The sequence below is a fragment of the Oncorhynchus keta genome, chromosome 10, assembly GCF_023373465.1.
Source record: "Oncorhynchus keta strain PuntledgeMale-10-30-2019 chromosome 10, Oket_V2, whole genome shotgun sequence".
Taxonomy (NCBI): Eukaryota; Metazoa; Chordata; class Actinopteri; order Salmoniformes; family Salmonidae; genus Oncorhynchus; species Oncorhynchus keta.
In genome coordinates, this window is record NC_068430.1 from 32,074,533 (window position 1) to 32,088,868 (window position 14,336).

A 14,336-nucleotide genomic window follows, 5' to 3' on the forward strand; every position below is an offset into this window, starting at 1 on the left:
ACACACACACACACAGTTCCACCTACCTCTGTAGAAACACACACACACACAGTTCCACCTACCTCTGTAGAAACACACACACACACACACACACACACACACACACACACACACACACACACACACACACACACACACACACACACACACACACAGTTCCACCTACCTCTGTAGAAACACACACACACACACACACAGTTCCACCTACCTCTGTGGAAACACACAGTTCCACCTACCTCTGTAGAAACGCACAGTTCCACCTACCTCTGTAGAAACACACACACACACAGTTCCACCTACCTCTGTACACACACACACACACACACACACACACACACACACACACACACACACACACACACACACACACACACACACACACACACACACACACACACACACACACACAGAGTTCCGGTGTGGAAGTGAACCAGTAACTGACGGGCTGTGTGCTGCTCTAACAAGGAGAGGGTTGACCTCTAGCACCCCCCTTCTCTCTTTGAGGATGCGCTTCCAGGTGAAAGGGTTCACACAGGATGAGAGGTGACCTGGATGCACTTTCTCTCTCCATGTCCGTCTTCGAGTCACCTATCCAGTTTGACCTATCGGTCTAGTTCTATTGGAAGAGTCTTTACACCTTCTTGCTAAATAAATCATTGTCAATGATTACCTGCCGAATAGAGACATGATGAATGACCTATTGTTGAAGTGTATCCAGCTGCTCTATAGGCTGCCTCACTAGCTCTCTGAGTGTTGGTCTGTTGAGTGACACGGTGCATATATGTTTCTGCTCCACTTAATTTCTATTGGCAAAGTTCAAGAACTCAGTGCAGTGTTTTTCTGTGTGTGTGTGTGTGGCCCATCTCCTCTACACCAAGCAGGTCCATAAGGGCAGCAGAGCAGACAAAGATTGTCCTCTTTCTTCTTCTGTGGCAGTCTGCATTGTTCTCCCTGTCCTATTGAACCAGAGGTCCACAGAGACACACCACTGTGGAGACAGAAGTGTGTGTGCTCCCCCTGTGTGTTGTGTTGTGTGTTCAGATCAAATAAAAAGATTGGTTTTGCTGTGATCCATAGAATGTATCATGCAAATGTCCTTGGATCATCAAGTCATTAAACAATACGATGAATTTGTCATTTAAAAACTGAACACACATGGAACACACACTTATTCAGTCCTTGACAAGTTAAGTGGATGTTTTAAAGCACCTCTGACACCTTTTCTGTTGTTGTTGACATGTGTCTGTCAGTGATGTTGTGGGAAGGGTGTCACAGGGCAGAGTGATAAGGCGTGCTTGTGTCTATAATGAGGGGAGTGAAAGACCTGTGGTGAAATGGAAGTGCATGTTGTCTCCTGTTGGATCTGAGACTCAAACCCCATGATTAATGAGCCAGGCAGATTTCTGTATGTGTGAGAGAAGATGAGAATGATAGAATATTGACAAAGAGGGCAGTAATCATTGACTACATTTCACTAAGTGTGTTCGTTCAGTGCAAACTAGGTTCAAGAGGCATTGCAATGGAAGAAAATGGTTTTACACACCATTGCTCTGTGTGTGTGTGTGTGTGTGTGTGTGTGTGTGTGTGTGTGTGTGTGTGTGTGTTCACATGGTTTTGGGCTCTCTCCTTCTTGAGGCATGATATGATTTAGAGAGATCTTGAGGTAATATTTTATAATATGCTTTGATTTCATTAGCTACCTGATCTTTGTACCTAACTCTGAAATGCACCACTTCAGGGCTAGCTATCTTAACACAGTGGTTTGCTCGAGAAAAGGGTTGTGTCATGATGCTGGCTTTCAATGGCCTCATCACAGGAAACCCAGTTTAGTGTGGTGTTATACTGATTGGTCGATGCAGACTTCAGACTCTGGAGGAGAGTTAGAAGATCATTGACTTTTGATGAATCTCCGACCCCTCCCTCTAACACCTCATCTCATGCGTACACACAGTCTCCACCTGTTGTCTCGTGGTGAGTGGGACCTTATTGGGGAAAACAGATGAGGATGTCTCAGACTCTGCATTGCTTATAGAGCTCTCAGAGACAGTCAGTAAACTCAGTTAAAATAGCTCAGTCAGTAGAGTCCAACAATAGAGAACACATCTTACCTGCTGCCCTGCATATCAGCCTCTCTTAGACATTTTAAGGTAAGACTCCTTTCCACCAACTGGTTCCACTTCAGTCATTAATATACAGTATTATGAAGCAAAATTACTGAAAATAAGTTTATTCCATGAGTGTTTTCAACTTGCGATGTTCTAAAGTTCCAACTAAAACAGTAACATCTTGTTTGTGGCGAAACTGAACTTCGTTTGTTTGTTGGGTTAAAGTTGCACTTTGCCTGTGACTGTATTTTTCTGTTTTCCAGTCATCTCATTTGCATGGTGTCTTTTTGTTAGATTTTTGTGCCAGTTATTAATACAGCATAATGTCACAACGGTCTGTAACAGGCATCGTCATCTAGATTCAGCCGCAGGCCAATTTCTTTCTTGAGGGGATGGTCAGGGGCCCGGAGCATAATAATAATTTGTGGACTGCAAATTGACAGCAAGAAGCCCAAACAGACACTGTATAATATTTGACTACAACAATAATTTCAAACTGCGTTTACATTTGTATATGATCACATGTATCTCTCTCTTATGCGTGGGAATACTTGGGAACAGATTCCCAACATTTTAAATCACTTTGAGCAAAAAATTGCTCAGAACTTGGCCTGCGGGTGAATACATTTTTGTTAATCCCACCCCCCAAGTTTTGTCAGCAATTCTATATATTTTTCTTCTAAATGTTCCCCCAGATGGCGAACCCTTGTCTTTTAACATCATACAGTCTATGATGTCTTTTCTACAGGTGTCTGAATGTCGTGTTGTTGAAGGATGCTTCATGGTAGACACATCTCTTCCTGTATCTCCTAACTCTGGTCATTTCTGGGAATGATGTCAACCACACCTGCTGTTGTATTGTGCATCTTTACCTTGGTGTGAACCGTGGGTGTAGATTCAGGGGTCTGTAGTGCTGTTAGAAGCCGTGTTCTAGGTGACGTGTTCTACTATAGGGAGATATTCAATAACGGTAATAAATCAGTCTGAACAAGAAAGAACGGAAGCTGCTGTGAAGGCAGCTTTGACATTCTCATGCCACAGCTAAACCGCTTTTAATCCCTCTCAGAATACATACGTGTGTGTGTGTGTGTGTGTGGTGTGTGTGATCCTGTACCCGCTGCAGGTGTGTGTTAGTGCAGAGGGCACTAGGTGGGGCGCTGCTTCAGAAAGCAAGCTGCTACAGGACCAAGGCGTGTTTTGCCTTGCCTCTATCTAAATAGATTTCAGGAGGATCTTTTGTTGGTTAAAAGGTTTTGTTTCGCCCATTTCATTGTTTGTGTAACGTGAGCGACGCAACATCAGACAGTGGAATTTTACTTAATTCATTCGGCAATGTGTGACTGACTCTTCTCTCACAAGTCTATAAGAAAAAAACTAACGATATGGAGTTGCCAAACATACTATTTAAGTGTTGAATTGTTAATTTATGTTTAGACAACCATAAGCAATGTATTTTAGACAAGTCTTCCTGTAAAATCCAACCACATAAAATAACATGTATTATTTCCCATCACCATAAGTTGTTAAGGGGTGCCTGGTGTGACTGTAGGTAACAATATTAGACTGCTCTCGCCAATGCATTTTCCAAGACACAGATGGGGAGAGGCAGTACATTTCACACAATACAAATCGTTCCATCTCTTTATGTTGTTCTGTGGTTAATGGAATGTCACTGTATAGTCCTTGTATGGATGATTGTGATGCCAACTCTCGATTGTGATGCTTCCTGTTCATAAGTAGAGCACCTCAACCATTCCTTGTCCTTGGGACCCCCTCCCAGGCTAACTGGCGACCCCAGGGGCCACCATCATACGTCAGCAAAAATAGATTTTTCAGGTCTTATCAGGTGAATGATCATGTCAAGGAGAAGTAATCAACATTTTTAAAATGACTAGATTTCGTAGATTAGTTTAAATGATTTTGACCTTCCCGGAAGAACAATTTTCAACTCTAATATATCTAATATTTCTAGCTAATTGATTAACTCAACACGTTTTGCTAACAGCAGCTGGTTAATGGGCCATGTGTTGGCAAAAATTAATATCCAAGTCAAGAGAACTTACCACCAGCTAGCGGCACTTTCTGCACTGGTAGCCTGTTCTGCACTGGTAGCCTGTTCTGCACTGGTAGCCTGTTCTGCACTGGTAGCCTGTTCTGCACTGGTAGCCTGTTCTGCACTGGTAGCCTGTTCTGCACTGGTAGCCTGTTCTGCACTGGTAGCCTGTTCGCGGGTGCTGTTTCAAAGCCTATGTCAGATACTCCAGTGAGTGTAATTGGCTCCAATGAGTGTAATTTGATCAATATGAGGAGATGAGATATAAAGTTGACATCATTATGAAGAAATTCTATTTTTATAGGAATAACATTCAAAATGTGTTTATTCAAAACATTCAAAATGTGTTACTTCCGATACTTAAAAAAATACCTAAATAAAATTGTGGGTTTTGGGACCACCGGTCGAATACCGCTGCTATCAGAGTGCGCTCTGAGCCTTCTTAGAAACTCTGAGTGTTCAAAGTGCACAGTGGACGCTCTGGCTGAGAAGTAGGGTTGATCTGAGCGTTCTGACCTCACAACTGCAGTCAAGCACCCAAGCTAACTGGCTGAAGTTGGCGAGCTTGCTACTTCCAGACACAAATGTGAGAACATCTCACTAAACATTTTACTCTCCCTCGCAGATCTGGTTAGTGTTCATGTTATCAAGAGGGTTAGTGACTGAACTGTGTTACTGTTTTTTTTGCAGATGTTTACTGTTCATCTTTTATAACAACGGAGTTTAGGGCTTCTGTTAATTGCTCAATTATTCTGCGCTCTGGTACTCTCAACCCAGAGTGCTCTGAAATCAGAGTAGATTGCCAGGATGAATTTACAAATACACCCGATTTATCTCAATGGGACTGGCCTTGTTCAATGAAGTCTAAATATATACACAAATAAAAATACATTAACTATTGACAGAATATGCAATATCTTAATATGTAGCAACCTTACAGTATTGTACTGTAGAAGTTCTTGATGGAGTAGTTATAGTTAAAAATGGCCTACTCCCAAAATATTCTGAATTTGCTTCTGATACACTTTTTTTTGTTATTATTAACCATGAACATTTGCATGGTCGCCGTCCTGGTGTGGCCCCTCAGATACAAATATATGTGTGTTGTGGCTGTCAGGTGTGTGAGGGGGGTGAATATCACCTGTTGGTTGTCACAACCCAGTGTCCAGTGGATTTGTTTATCTCCCATCAGGAGAATTCACAAACACTCTATTGATCAGCACCCACCTAAACAGCACAGCATTATAGCCCACTAGTTTCCTGCTCCATTTACATGTCTTTCCCCTGGGTGTTTGAACAGCATACACAACAGATTGCTTGTACCGTTAAGTTGAATTCCTCATCGCCGGACACACACCTCAGTGTGTGTGTGGCAATTTGCAAATGACCAGAGACAGTTTTATTTTTTTTCCCACAGCTGTCTGAAGAATGATTTGCATCTCTTTTGGAATCAGTGAAAACGAATAAAGAACTGTGTGTTTCTCTTTTTTTGTTATGCTTTTTGTTTGTCGGTGAATGCCTAAGTTAATAAACAATCTGAGCCAGCACTAAATGTGAACGTAACAGTGCTTAAATAAATAACCTTAACTGTGGAAAAATAACCATATTACAGTCAATTCAGTAGGATTCATTCTCTCAAATCCTCTATTTAATTATTCAATTAAAGTAAGCACATTTTGGATTAAGTGCCATCATGTATTTTTTTATTTTATATTATGGTTGTTTTTTAAGATTTCCACATATTATATAGGTGTATTCCAGGGGCAGACTGGGACCAGAAATCGTCCCTGGCATTTAACACACTGGACCAGTTTTTTTTCTTCTTTGAGGCCCCCACACCGGCCCAGCAGATAATGCACCGTATCAGATATTTATGTAGTTGGTGCTGTATATTTAAGCAATAAGGCATGAGAGGGTGTGGTGTATATGGCCAATATTTCAGGGCTACGGGCTGTTCTTAGGCCCGACACAATGCCATGTTGGCCATATATCTAACCCCAGAGGAGCCTTAATGCTATTATAAACTGGTTACCAACGTAATTAGATTAGCAAAAATAAAATGTTGGTCATACCTGTGGCATATGGTCTGATACACCACGTTTTCATCCAATCAGCATTCAGGGCTCTAACCACCCAGTTTATAATAACTAACTTGACATTTTTTGTTTTCAATTGTACAAAAAGACTGCCAGAAAGCCAGATTGCAAGATCGTAATTTTGATGACTCATGGTTAGCCTACTGTACATGGTAAGCTAGTGCACACCAAGTTGTACTTCACGTTTTTAGTATGGAAAACATCTGAGGATTTTTCTGCAATATTCAGAACATATTGACACAATTACATTTTTTTTATTGAATAATAATCTAATTTCCTCAATTACATGTGGAAAAACATATTTGAGTGAACAGTATCAAGCCAACAGCTTCTCCCTGGTTTTAGCTTGTGGCTATCACTGTCTAGCTGACTAGCTTTAGGATATTTTCTAGCCCATACCAGTGACAAACTTAGTTATGGTATCGATACGTCAGTACACAAACTAAATCTAGCTCACTTTATTTTACCTGTTAGAAAGAAATAGCCACAAATTCATTCAGAAACGGAGGAAGATGATAGCTAGCTATAGCAAGCTAATGTTAGCCGATGCCTCTTCAACAAGAAGCAACTGTGACAACATTGATCCTAAGATGATAAAAAAAGAGAATTCCCACTGAACAAAATCCACAATCCATCCCTCCAAAGAAAGCATGTCTTCTCCAAAAGAAGCACCACAGACACCATCCAACGGGTCATCCACACACACACCGAGAGCCCAAGTGCAGACAGCCAAAAACACAACTCTTGCGGCAAGCTACAGAAATAAACTTTGAGCAAAATCCACAATCCACAATCCTCTTTTAAAGAGAACCTAGCTCCTTTTCTCCGGAATGACCTCAGATCCATGATCGAAAACAATGCCGACACGTTGCGTTTCGTTTTAGCCCGCCATCCCCACACACAGACACACATACAGGTTTGGCCCCAACCACAGGGCTCTATACAGAAACATTGACCTCCATCTCAACCAAAACTACTCTTTCCCATAGTACAAGACCATCTATAGTATGACAGCACCAGCAGTTAGACACTAACAGCTGGCAGACAAGATCATATGGTTACTTTAGCGTTATTTAGATGAGCTAAATGCCGTAGCTCTATAGCTAGCTAAAGTTAGCGTAGAGGGAGCTCTTTCACTTACCCGGTAAAGCCCTGATAATGCTCTCTCTCTTTTGGTGCTGCTGGCTGTTTTGTGATACTTTATATGCCATGCTGTTGGTAATTATACCCAATTCGCCCAACTCATTCTCACAAATGTAACCCACTTTTTACTAAATGTTTTTCATGTGTGTAGCCATAGAGACATAACATACATTTGCATAATAAGTGTTGCTACACCCTACTTACCCACCCTTTTTTGTCATTTTTATATGAAGCATTTGATGTGACGGGTGAGCATGGATTTATATGTCCTCATTGTGTGATGCTGACCAGAGGGCATTGTGGGATTGTTAGAGCTGATTTGAGGAGAACCTCAAACCCAACTTTTTTAGAACAATACAGTATTATAAAATTGTATTTAATTTGGGAATGTTTTCTTGGGGTTCTCTAAGTTAGTATTATACGTTTTTCTGGCATTGAGAAATGGCTGCTACATGCCCTTTAAGGCCTCTGTTACCAGTGAGATAATGATCATTTGTCTGAAAAAAAACTATTTAGACAGGCCCACTGGGATAAAAATGGACCAACCATCTGGCATTTGCCCGAAATGCCAGCTGGCCAGTCTGCCCCTGGTGTATTCAACTGGTAACACAACTTCAGTTAGGCAAACTCTAAATAAGGATGAGGGTTAAGATTAAAGTTAGTTATAGTTCCAATGAGGTTAGGGAGAGGCATACAAGTTAACATTGGGTAAGCAAACGTCGCCCTTCATTGCTCTGTCAGTTAAATATACCTCTATATCAGGGGTAGGCAACCCTGGTCCTGGAGTGCCACTGGCACTTCTGTTTTTGATTCAACCAACCTAGAAGACCAGGTATGTTCATTTTTTTGTTGTCAATAACTGAACTGATAAATTAGCTCAGTTGGTCTGCTGTGGTGCCTAGTTGGAGAATGTTGCAGTACCCGGTACTCCAGGAACAGCATTGCCTACCCCTGTTCTACATTAACAGACAGAAAATGTCACACTGTAGAGTATTTCTTAGAGTGTAAATGTAGCTGGTAAGCTACAAGTGATTCATAGCCTATCTTTATCCATCATAGCTATCACACCTCTATTTAAATATGGATTTGGACAGCATGTAAAATACCAGGAAACACATCTGAAAAATAATAATGTATTGTTACTGTAAATCTGTCCAAGACCATTTCACCAATTACAAAGTTTGTTCAACTGATAAGCAGTGCAAAAGAGTATATTATAAATCCAGAAAACAGGCTATTTTAGGCTATAGATTAGACTCTAAATAAAAACTTGATCAGAGCAGAACTTTTAAAAAATAATCTTTAATCTAGGCAAGTCAGTTAAGAACAAATTCTTCTTTTCAGTGACGGCCTAGGGGCAGAACAACAGATTTTACCTTGTCAGCTCAGGGATTCGATCTTGCAACCTTTCGGTTACTAGTCCAACGCTCTAACCACTAGGTTACCTGCAGCCCCCTTTATCAAAATGAATTACCCTTCATTCCATCTTAGACAAAGCAAAAAAGAACCCTTATCTCATCATGTGTTGAAAACAGACTTTTAGCCCTAAGATTCCATAAGAGTGTTGATTCTTAAACCATCTTTATCTGTGCACACCCCTTTAAAGAATTGGATGATTGATTGGTTAATTGGGTTCCTTGTTGTCAATCCATAGCCTATGACCTTGTCTTGTTTCTTAAGTTGCTCTCTGACTGCATAGGCTTTGATGTTTGTTTAATGTAATTTATGTCGGTATCTTTCTGACATGTACGACAGTATATGCGTATGGCTGGCTTTGGCTCAGCCAAGTTTATCCAGTCCAAGGAGAAGAACCAGTTTTGTATCTCTCTCTCTCTCAATCGCTCTTTCTCCCTTTTATAGTAGATTTCGCAATACTAAATGTGATATGGGGGGTTTTACACTCTTGGAGTTGAAGATATGATAATCTCTGATGCGTATGCACACACACCCTCTCTTTCGGTGAGGTTAGATACATGTGTGTAAAGCAGTGTGGCCCGGTAAACCCAAGCGATTTTAGACATGATCTGTGTATAAAGGAGCTAGTTAAGAACTCTGGGCCAAGCTAGATCCTAAAACGGCTAACACCTCGTATAATCTCACTCACTCACTCACTCACTCACTCACTCACTCACTCACTCACTCACTCACTCACTCACTCACTCACTCACTCACTCACTCACTCACTCACTCACTCACTCACTCACCTCACCTCCCGCAGTTCTCAATACTGAGACTAGCTCAGCTAGCCTTCTTTAGAATCACCTGTTGTGCAACTTACTGCACAAAGACATCTCCATGGCAACGCCTTAGAGCCATGGCCTGTCAGTCTATAAGGCCCTCAGCAAACAGGGATCTATATGGACACACACACACACACATACACACATCCTCTCTCTCAGCCACATATGCTCTGTGCACACATGGGTGCCCTAAAGTAGTCGTCCTGAATGGGGCTAGGATATAAAGTGTGTCGGGGCTAAAGGAAACAGCACATTGTGTGTCCCTGCCCCTTTTGAGGGAGGAGGGGGCAACGGGGGGCTTTCTGCGAAAGGGGCCCTTCATACACATCCTTTCTTCCCCTTCTCTTGTTCTTTCTCTTTATTGGGGAGTATGTTTTGTCCTCCCCCCCCCTCCTCTCTTTTCTGATAAATACCACAGTACCCTTCCGCTATCCACCACAATACATTGCCTGTTCCTAAGTTGGAGAGAGATGACAGAGCGAGAGAGAGAGGGATGAGAGAGGGTTGAAAAGGCTGCTTTTTAACCTGCGTTTCTGAAAAGCAGAAGAAAGGAGCCACTGCACCAGAGCAGAGTTCCTTTCTCTTCTCTTTCTTTTCTCTCCTTTCTCTCTTTTTGTGAAAAGTGCAGTTGTGTCATCAGCCTATTTATGTCTTATTTAGAAAGCCTCCTCAGAGAGAGAGAGAGAGAGAGAGGACACGGAACGCAGAGAGAGAGAGGACACAGGGAACGCAGAGAGAGAGAGGACACAGGGAATGCAGAGAGAGAGAGGACACAGGGAATGCAGAGAGAGAGAGGACACAGGGAATGCAGAGAGAGAGAGGACACAGGGAATGCAGAGAGAGAGGACACAGGGAGAAGGAGAGGACACAGAGAGAACAGAAGGAGAGTCGAGCCCTTAAACTATAGGTTTAGATAAATAACTAAGTGAACATGTGACGGTGGTAACAGAATCTGTTTTAAGTTTTAGATGTTGAAAAGTCAAGGGTAATCTACTAAGTTATTTGAATTAGTCGTGTGTGGTAAGACAGAGGGGGAGTCCTTGGGGCTGTCCCTATGCTCCACACGGAAAAAGCTGAGGGAAAAGAGTGTTTATTATCAGTGTATCCTGGAGCTCTCAACGCTGGTCTTTGTGTGGTGAGATCTGGCTATCAACCACAGAGAAACACGAAACTGATTCAACCTCGACTACCTCTCCTCTGCCCTTATCATGCTTTTACAACTCTCATCGTGTGTGTGTGTGTGTGTGTGTGTGTGTGTGTGTGTGTGTGTGTGTGTGTGTGTGTGTGTGTGTGTGTGTGTGTGTGTGTGTGTGTGTGTGTGTGTGTGTGTGTGTGTGTGTGTGTGTGTGTGTGTGTGTGTGTGTGTGAAAGTGAATGAGTCTGTTGTGTGAGCGTATTCTGTGGCCAGAGTGGAGCCCCCTGGGATTGGCACTCTTGACATCAAAAGGCCAAAAGAACAGAAAAACAGAGAGGAAGAGGAGAGCGAGGGAAGGGAAGCTTTTGTGTGTGTGGCCCTGAGAGCTCAGTTCCTAATGAGACGCAGTCAGCAACACAACACAATAAACCTGCTTCAGGCCCTACCCATTCAAAGAAGGAAAGCAAGAGTGTGCGTGTGAGAGAGAGAAACATTGTATGCCGGAATAACACTTAGAGAACCATCCATGACATCCACAACACCTGTATTACATTTAGTTTCTGTCGTCTTGCCTCTAAAATCTCATGTCAAATATAGACACTCACACAGCAGCCGCTGCATGTCGGCCTCATCATGTCAGACAAATGGATGTGTTGACGTTGTTCTCTCACTGCAAGGCTTAGTATACTAAATACCTGACACATGGTCTGGGTGTGAGGCTGTCTATGATTCAGGGGAGACTGAGAGAGGGACATGGTCCTGGGAACCCACTGTGGATCCAGGTTTTCATCTCAACTCAGTTAATTAGCCCACGATAAACTATTATCAATATTATTGGTAAATATTCTTAGAGATGGCATTTGTCTGTGTGTATTTTGGGGAGAGAATCTCTAAAATGAGGGATTCAAAGTTAATTGGTGGCCTTTAAAACACGGCAGATCCTAATTGCTGGCGGTCTTCAGTGAGATCCAGCATCCACAGTGGGTACCCAGGACCAGGGTTGAATCCATAGGTGCATTGTGTGGGCTGAAGAGAAGCAGAGGGAATATGTTGTTTCACCAATGAAAGGCGAGTGAATGTCTGTCCGCCTGCTCTTTGCTGCTGCCGATCGTGACCTTTATATAACTATTAAACATATCTTCTTCCTAAACTCTCTGACTCGACAATCACACACTGATCACCAGATCAATGAAAATCATGCTTGGGAGCAGGAAGCACATATGCCTTTATTTTCCCTGACATGTTGTTTCTAGTCCAGCTCCTGTGCTTTATTTGAATGTGTGATTTTTCCTTCTTCTGTGGTGTCTCCTTTTCAGGCAGGTGGCCAGGAAACACACTTAGTGCATAAAGGTGACATTGTTAGGTGCTCCTGGACATCCCAGCGCGGTATCACACACCTGGATCACACCTGTGGGTCCAACTATTTGATTATCACATGTTAATGTTCTAGATAGGCTCACCGGTTGCAAAACATATTATGCAAATTAGTGGATTGTTTGGCTCAAAGATGCCAAAAAAGAGGCTCTTTGTAACAATAACGGGAGGCGGGATAGAGGGAGATAGAGAGACTGGGAGGGTGCTAGAGAGAAAGAGTTGAAAGGAACATAGAAAAAGAGATGTCACAGAGTTGAGACTGCAGAGTGGCTTTGGGCTGTGCTGTCCTGAAAGAGGGAGAGGGAGTGTGTTAGACGGCTGTCCTGAAAGAGGGAGAGGGAGTGTGTTAGACGGCTGTCCTGAAAGAGGGAGAGGGAGTGTGTTAGACGGCTGTCCTGAAAGCGGGAGAGGGAGTGTGTTAGACGGCTGTCCTGAAAGCGAGTGTGTTAGACGGCTGTCCTGAAAGAGGGAGAGGGAGTGTGTTAGACGGCTGTCCTGTGTGTGACTGAAGAGAACATGACATGTTACAGCATCACCAGTGCTCTACTGTGGAGGGGTCCTCTGGGTCTGGGGACCTCCACACTCACCGCACCGAAGAGGTACCTCTCCCTTACTGTACCTTGCTCTCTGTTTCTCTCTCTGACGGGGTCCTGAATGAGGAGAGACGGAATGCTTCTTTTCCATAGTTGTCATTAACTCTGAAAGAGGGGAAGGGTTTGAAGTGTTTGTCCTATACCTAGGATATATTTATTTTATTTATTTATTTTATTTTACCAGGCAAGTCAGTGAAGAACAAATTCTTATTTTCAATGACGCCCAGGAACAGTGGGTTAACTGCCTGTTCAGGGGCAGAACGACAGATTTGGACCTTGTCAGCTCGGGGGTTTGAACTTGCAACCTTCCGGTTACTAGTACAACGCTCTAACCACTAGGCAACCCTGCTACCCTATAAGAAAGCTCAGGAAATATATATATATATATATATATATATATTCTTTACATATTCAACCCCATTTTTGGGGGGGGGCACACAACTACCTCCATACTTCCATGTGTTTTGTACCTCTTACATTGAGGAGCTCCATGACCCTGGTGGGGGTCGCAGAGCAAAACAGAGAACACCATCGTGTTCGTGTGAGTCTCCGCCTTCTCAGAAAAACAGTTTGACCTACAAAATATTATGGGAAGATTTTCGTGACGTCTCATGGTCTGACAAACACTGCTGTAGCTCGGACACCTTCTCACAGATGTGGAAGGCCGACATGGGCAGATTCAGTGGATTGAGACTCAGCCCACGCAAAACAACTGATATCTCTAGCTTGAACTGATGGATTTTGATGGGGTTGTTTTTATTATGTTACTTAGATTGATGCAAGGGTGTGTCAATAGACTCTTAAGGATTAAAAACTTGCTTGTGTTATCACAAGTTAATGATTTGTTGTACTGCATAATTTAGCTGGTATAGAAATGTAGACATTTCATGGTAAATATTTTCAATTCAAGTAACAGTCCAGTGTTCTATGAAATATGACATGTATAATGAATTACAATATGAGTTAAATAGTTTTCCTTCCAAAAAATTGTAATTAAGTATGTTAAACAGCTTGTCTATGTTGGAATGGTGTGGGTGTACCCCAACAACAGAATGGTGTGGGTGTACCCCAACAACAGAATGGTGTGGGTGTACCCCAACAACAGAATGGTGTGGGTGTACCCCAACAACAGAATGGTGTGGGTGTACCCCAACAACAGAATGGTGTGGGTGTACCCCAACAACAGAATGGTGTGGGTGTACCCCAACAACAGAATGGTGTGGGTGTACTCCAACAACAGAATGGTGTGGGTGTACCCCAACAACAGAATGGTGTGGGTGTACCCCAACAACAGAATGGTGTGGGTGTACCCCAACAACAGAATGGTGTGGGTGTACTCCAACAACAGAATGGTGTGGGTGTACCCCAACAACAGAATGGTGTGGGTGTACTCCAACAACAGAATGGTGTGGGTGTACTGTATAAGTAGATGGCTGATTGGCCAGCTCATCATCCTCAGGAAATGGCAAGCATTTTTTTTTAAACCTTGTGTTTGAGTTACAAGTTTGAGGTGGGGCTTTTCAAGTTTTTTTTTTTCTCCAATTGTCGTTTTGGCCACTTACGAGTATAGGATTCAACTAAATAATTTCAACAGTCA

At 42.6% G+C, this 14,336-nt stretch overlaps 1 protein-coding gene across 4 annotated transcripts in view; it reads left to right on the forward strand.

The window, feature by feature from the left end:
- The window catches only part of LOC118388505 (transcription factor SOX-13-like), a 47,949-nt gene that overhangs the window by 8,866 nt on the left and 24,747 nt on the right, over positions 1–14,336 (forward strand). Inside the window, exon 1 of one of the 4 annotated variants that reach the window (XM_035777662.2) lies at positions 1,825–2,147. The exons of 1 other annotated variant lie outside the window; for it this stretch is intronic. Coding sequence is in view for 2 of the 3 variants with exons in the window: in XM_035777660.2 (XP_035633553.2) it covers positions 12,663–12,745 (83 nt within the window). In the remaining variant the exon portion in view is untranslated. Of the gene's footprint in view, positions 1–1,824; positions 2,148–12,394; positions 12,746–14,336 lie in introns of those variants that run through there. 2 more of the 4 variants (XM_035777660.2, XM_035777659.2) reach the window with 2 other exon arrangements.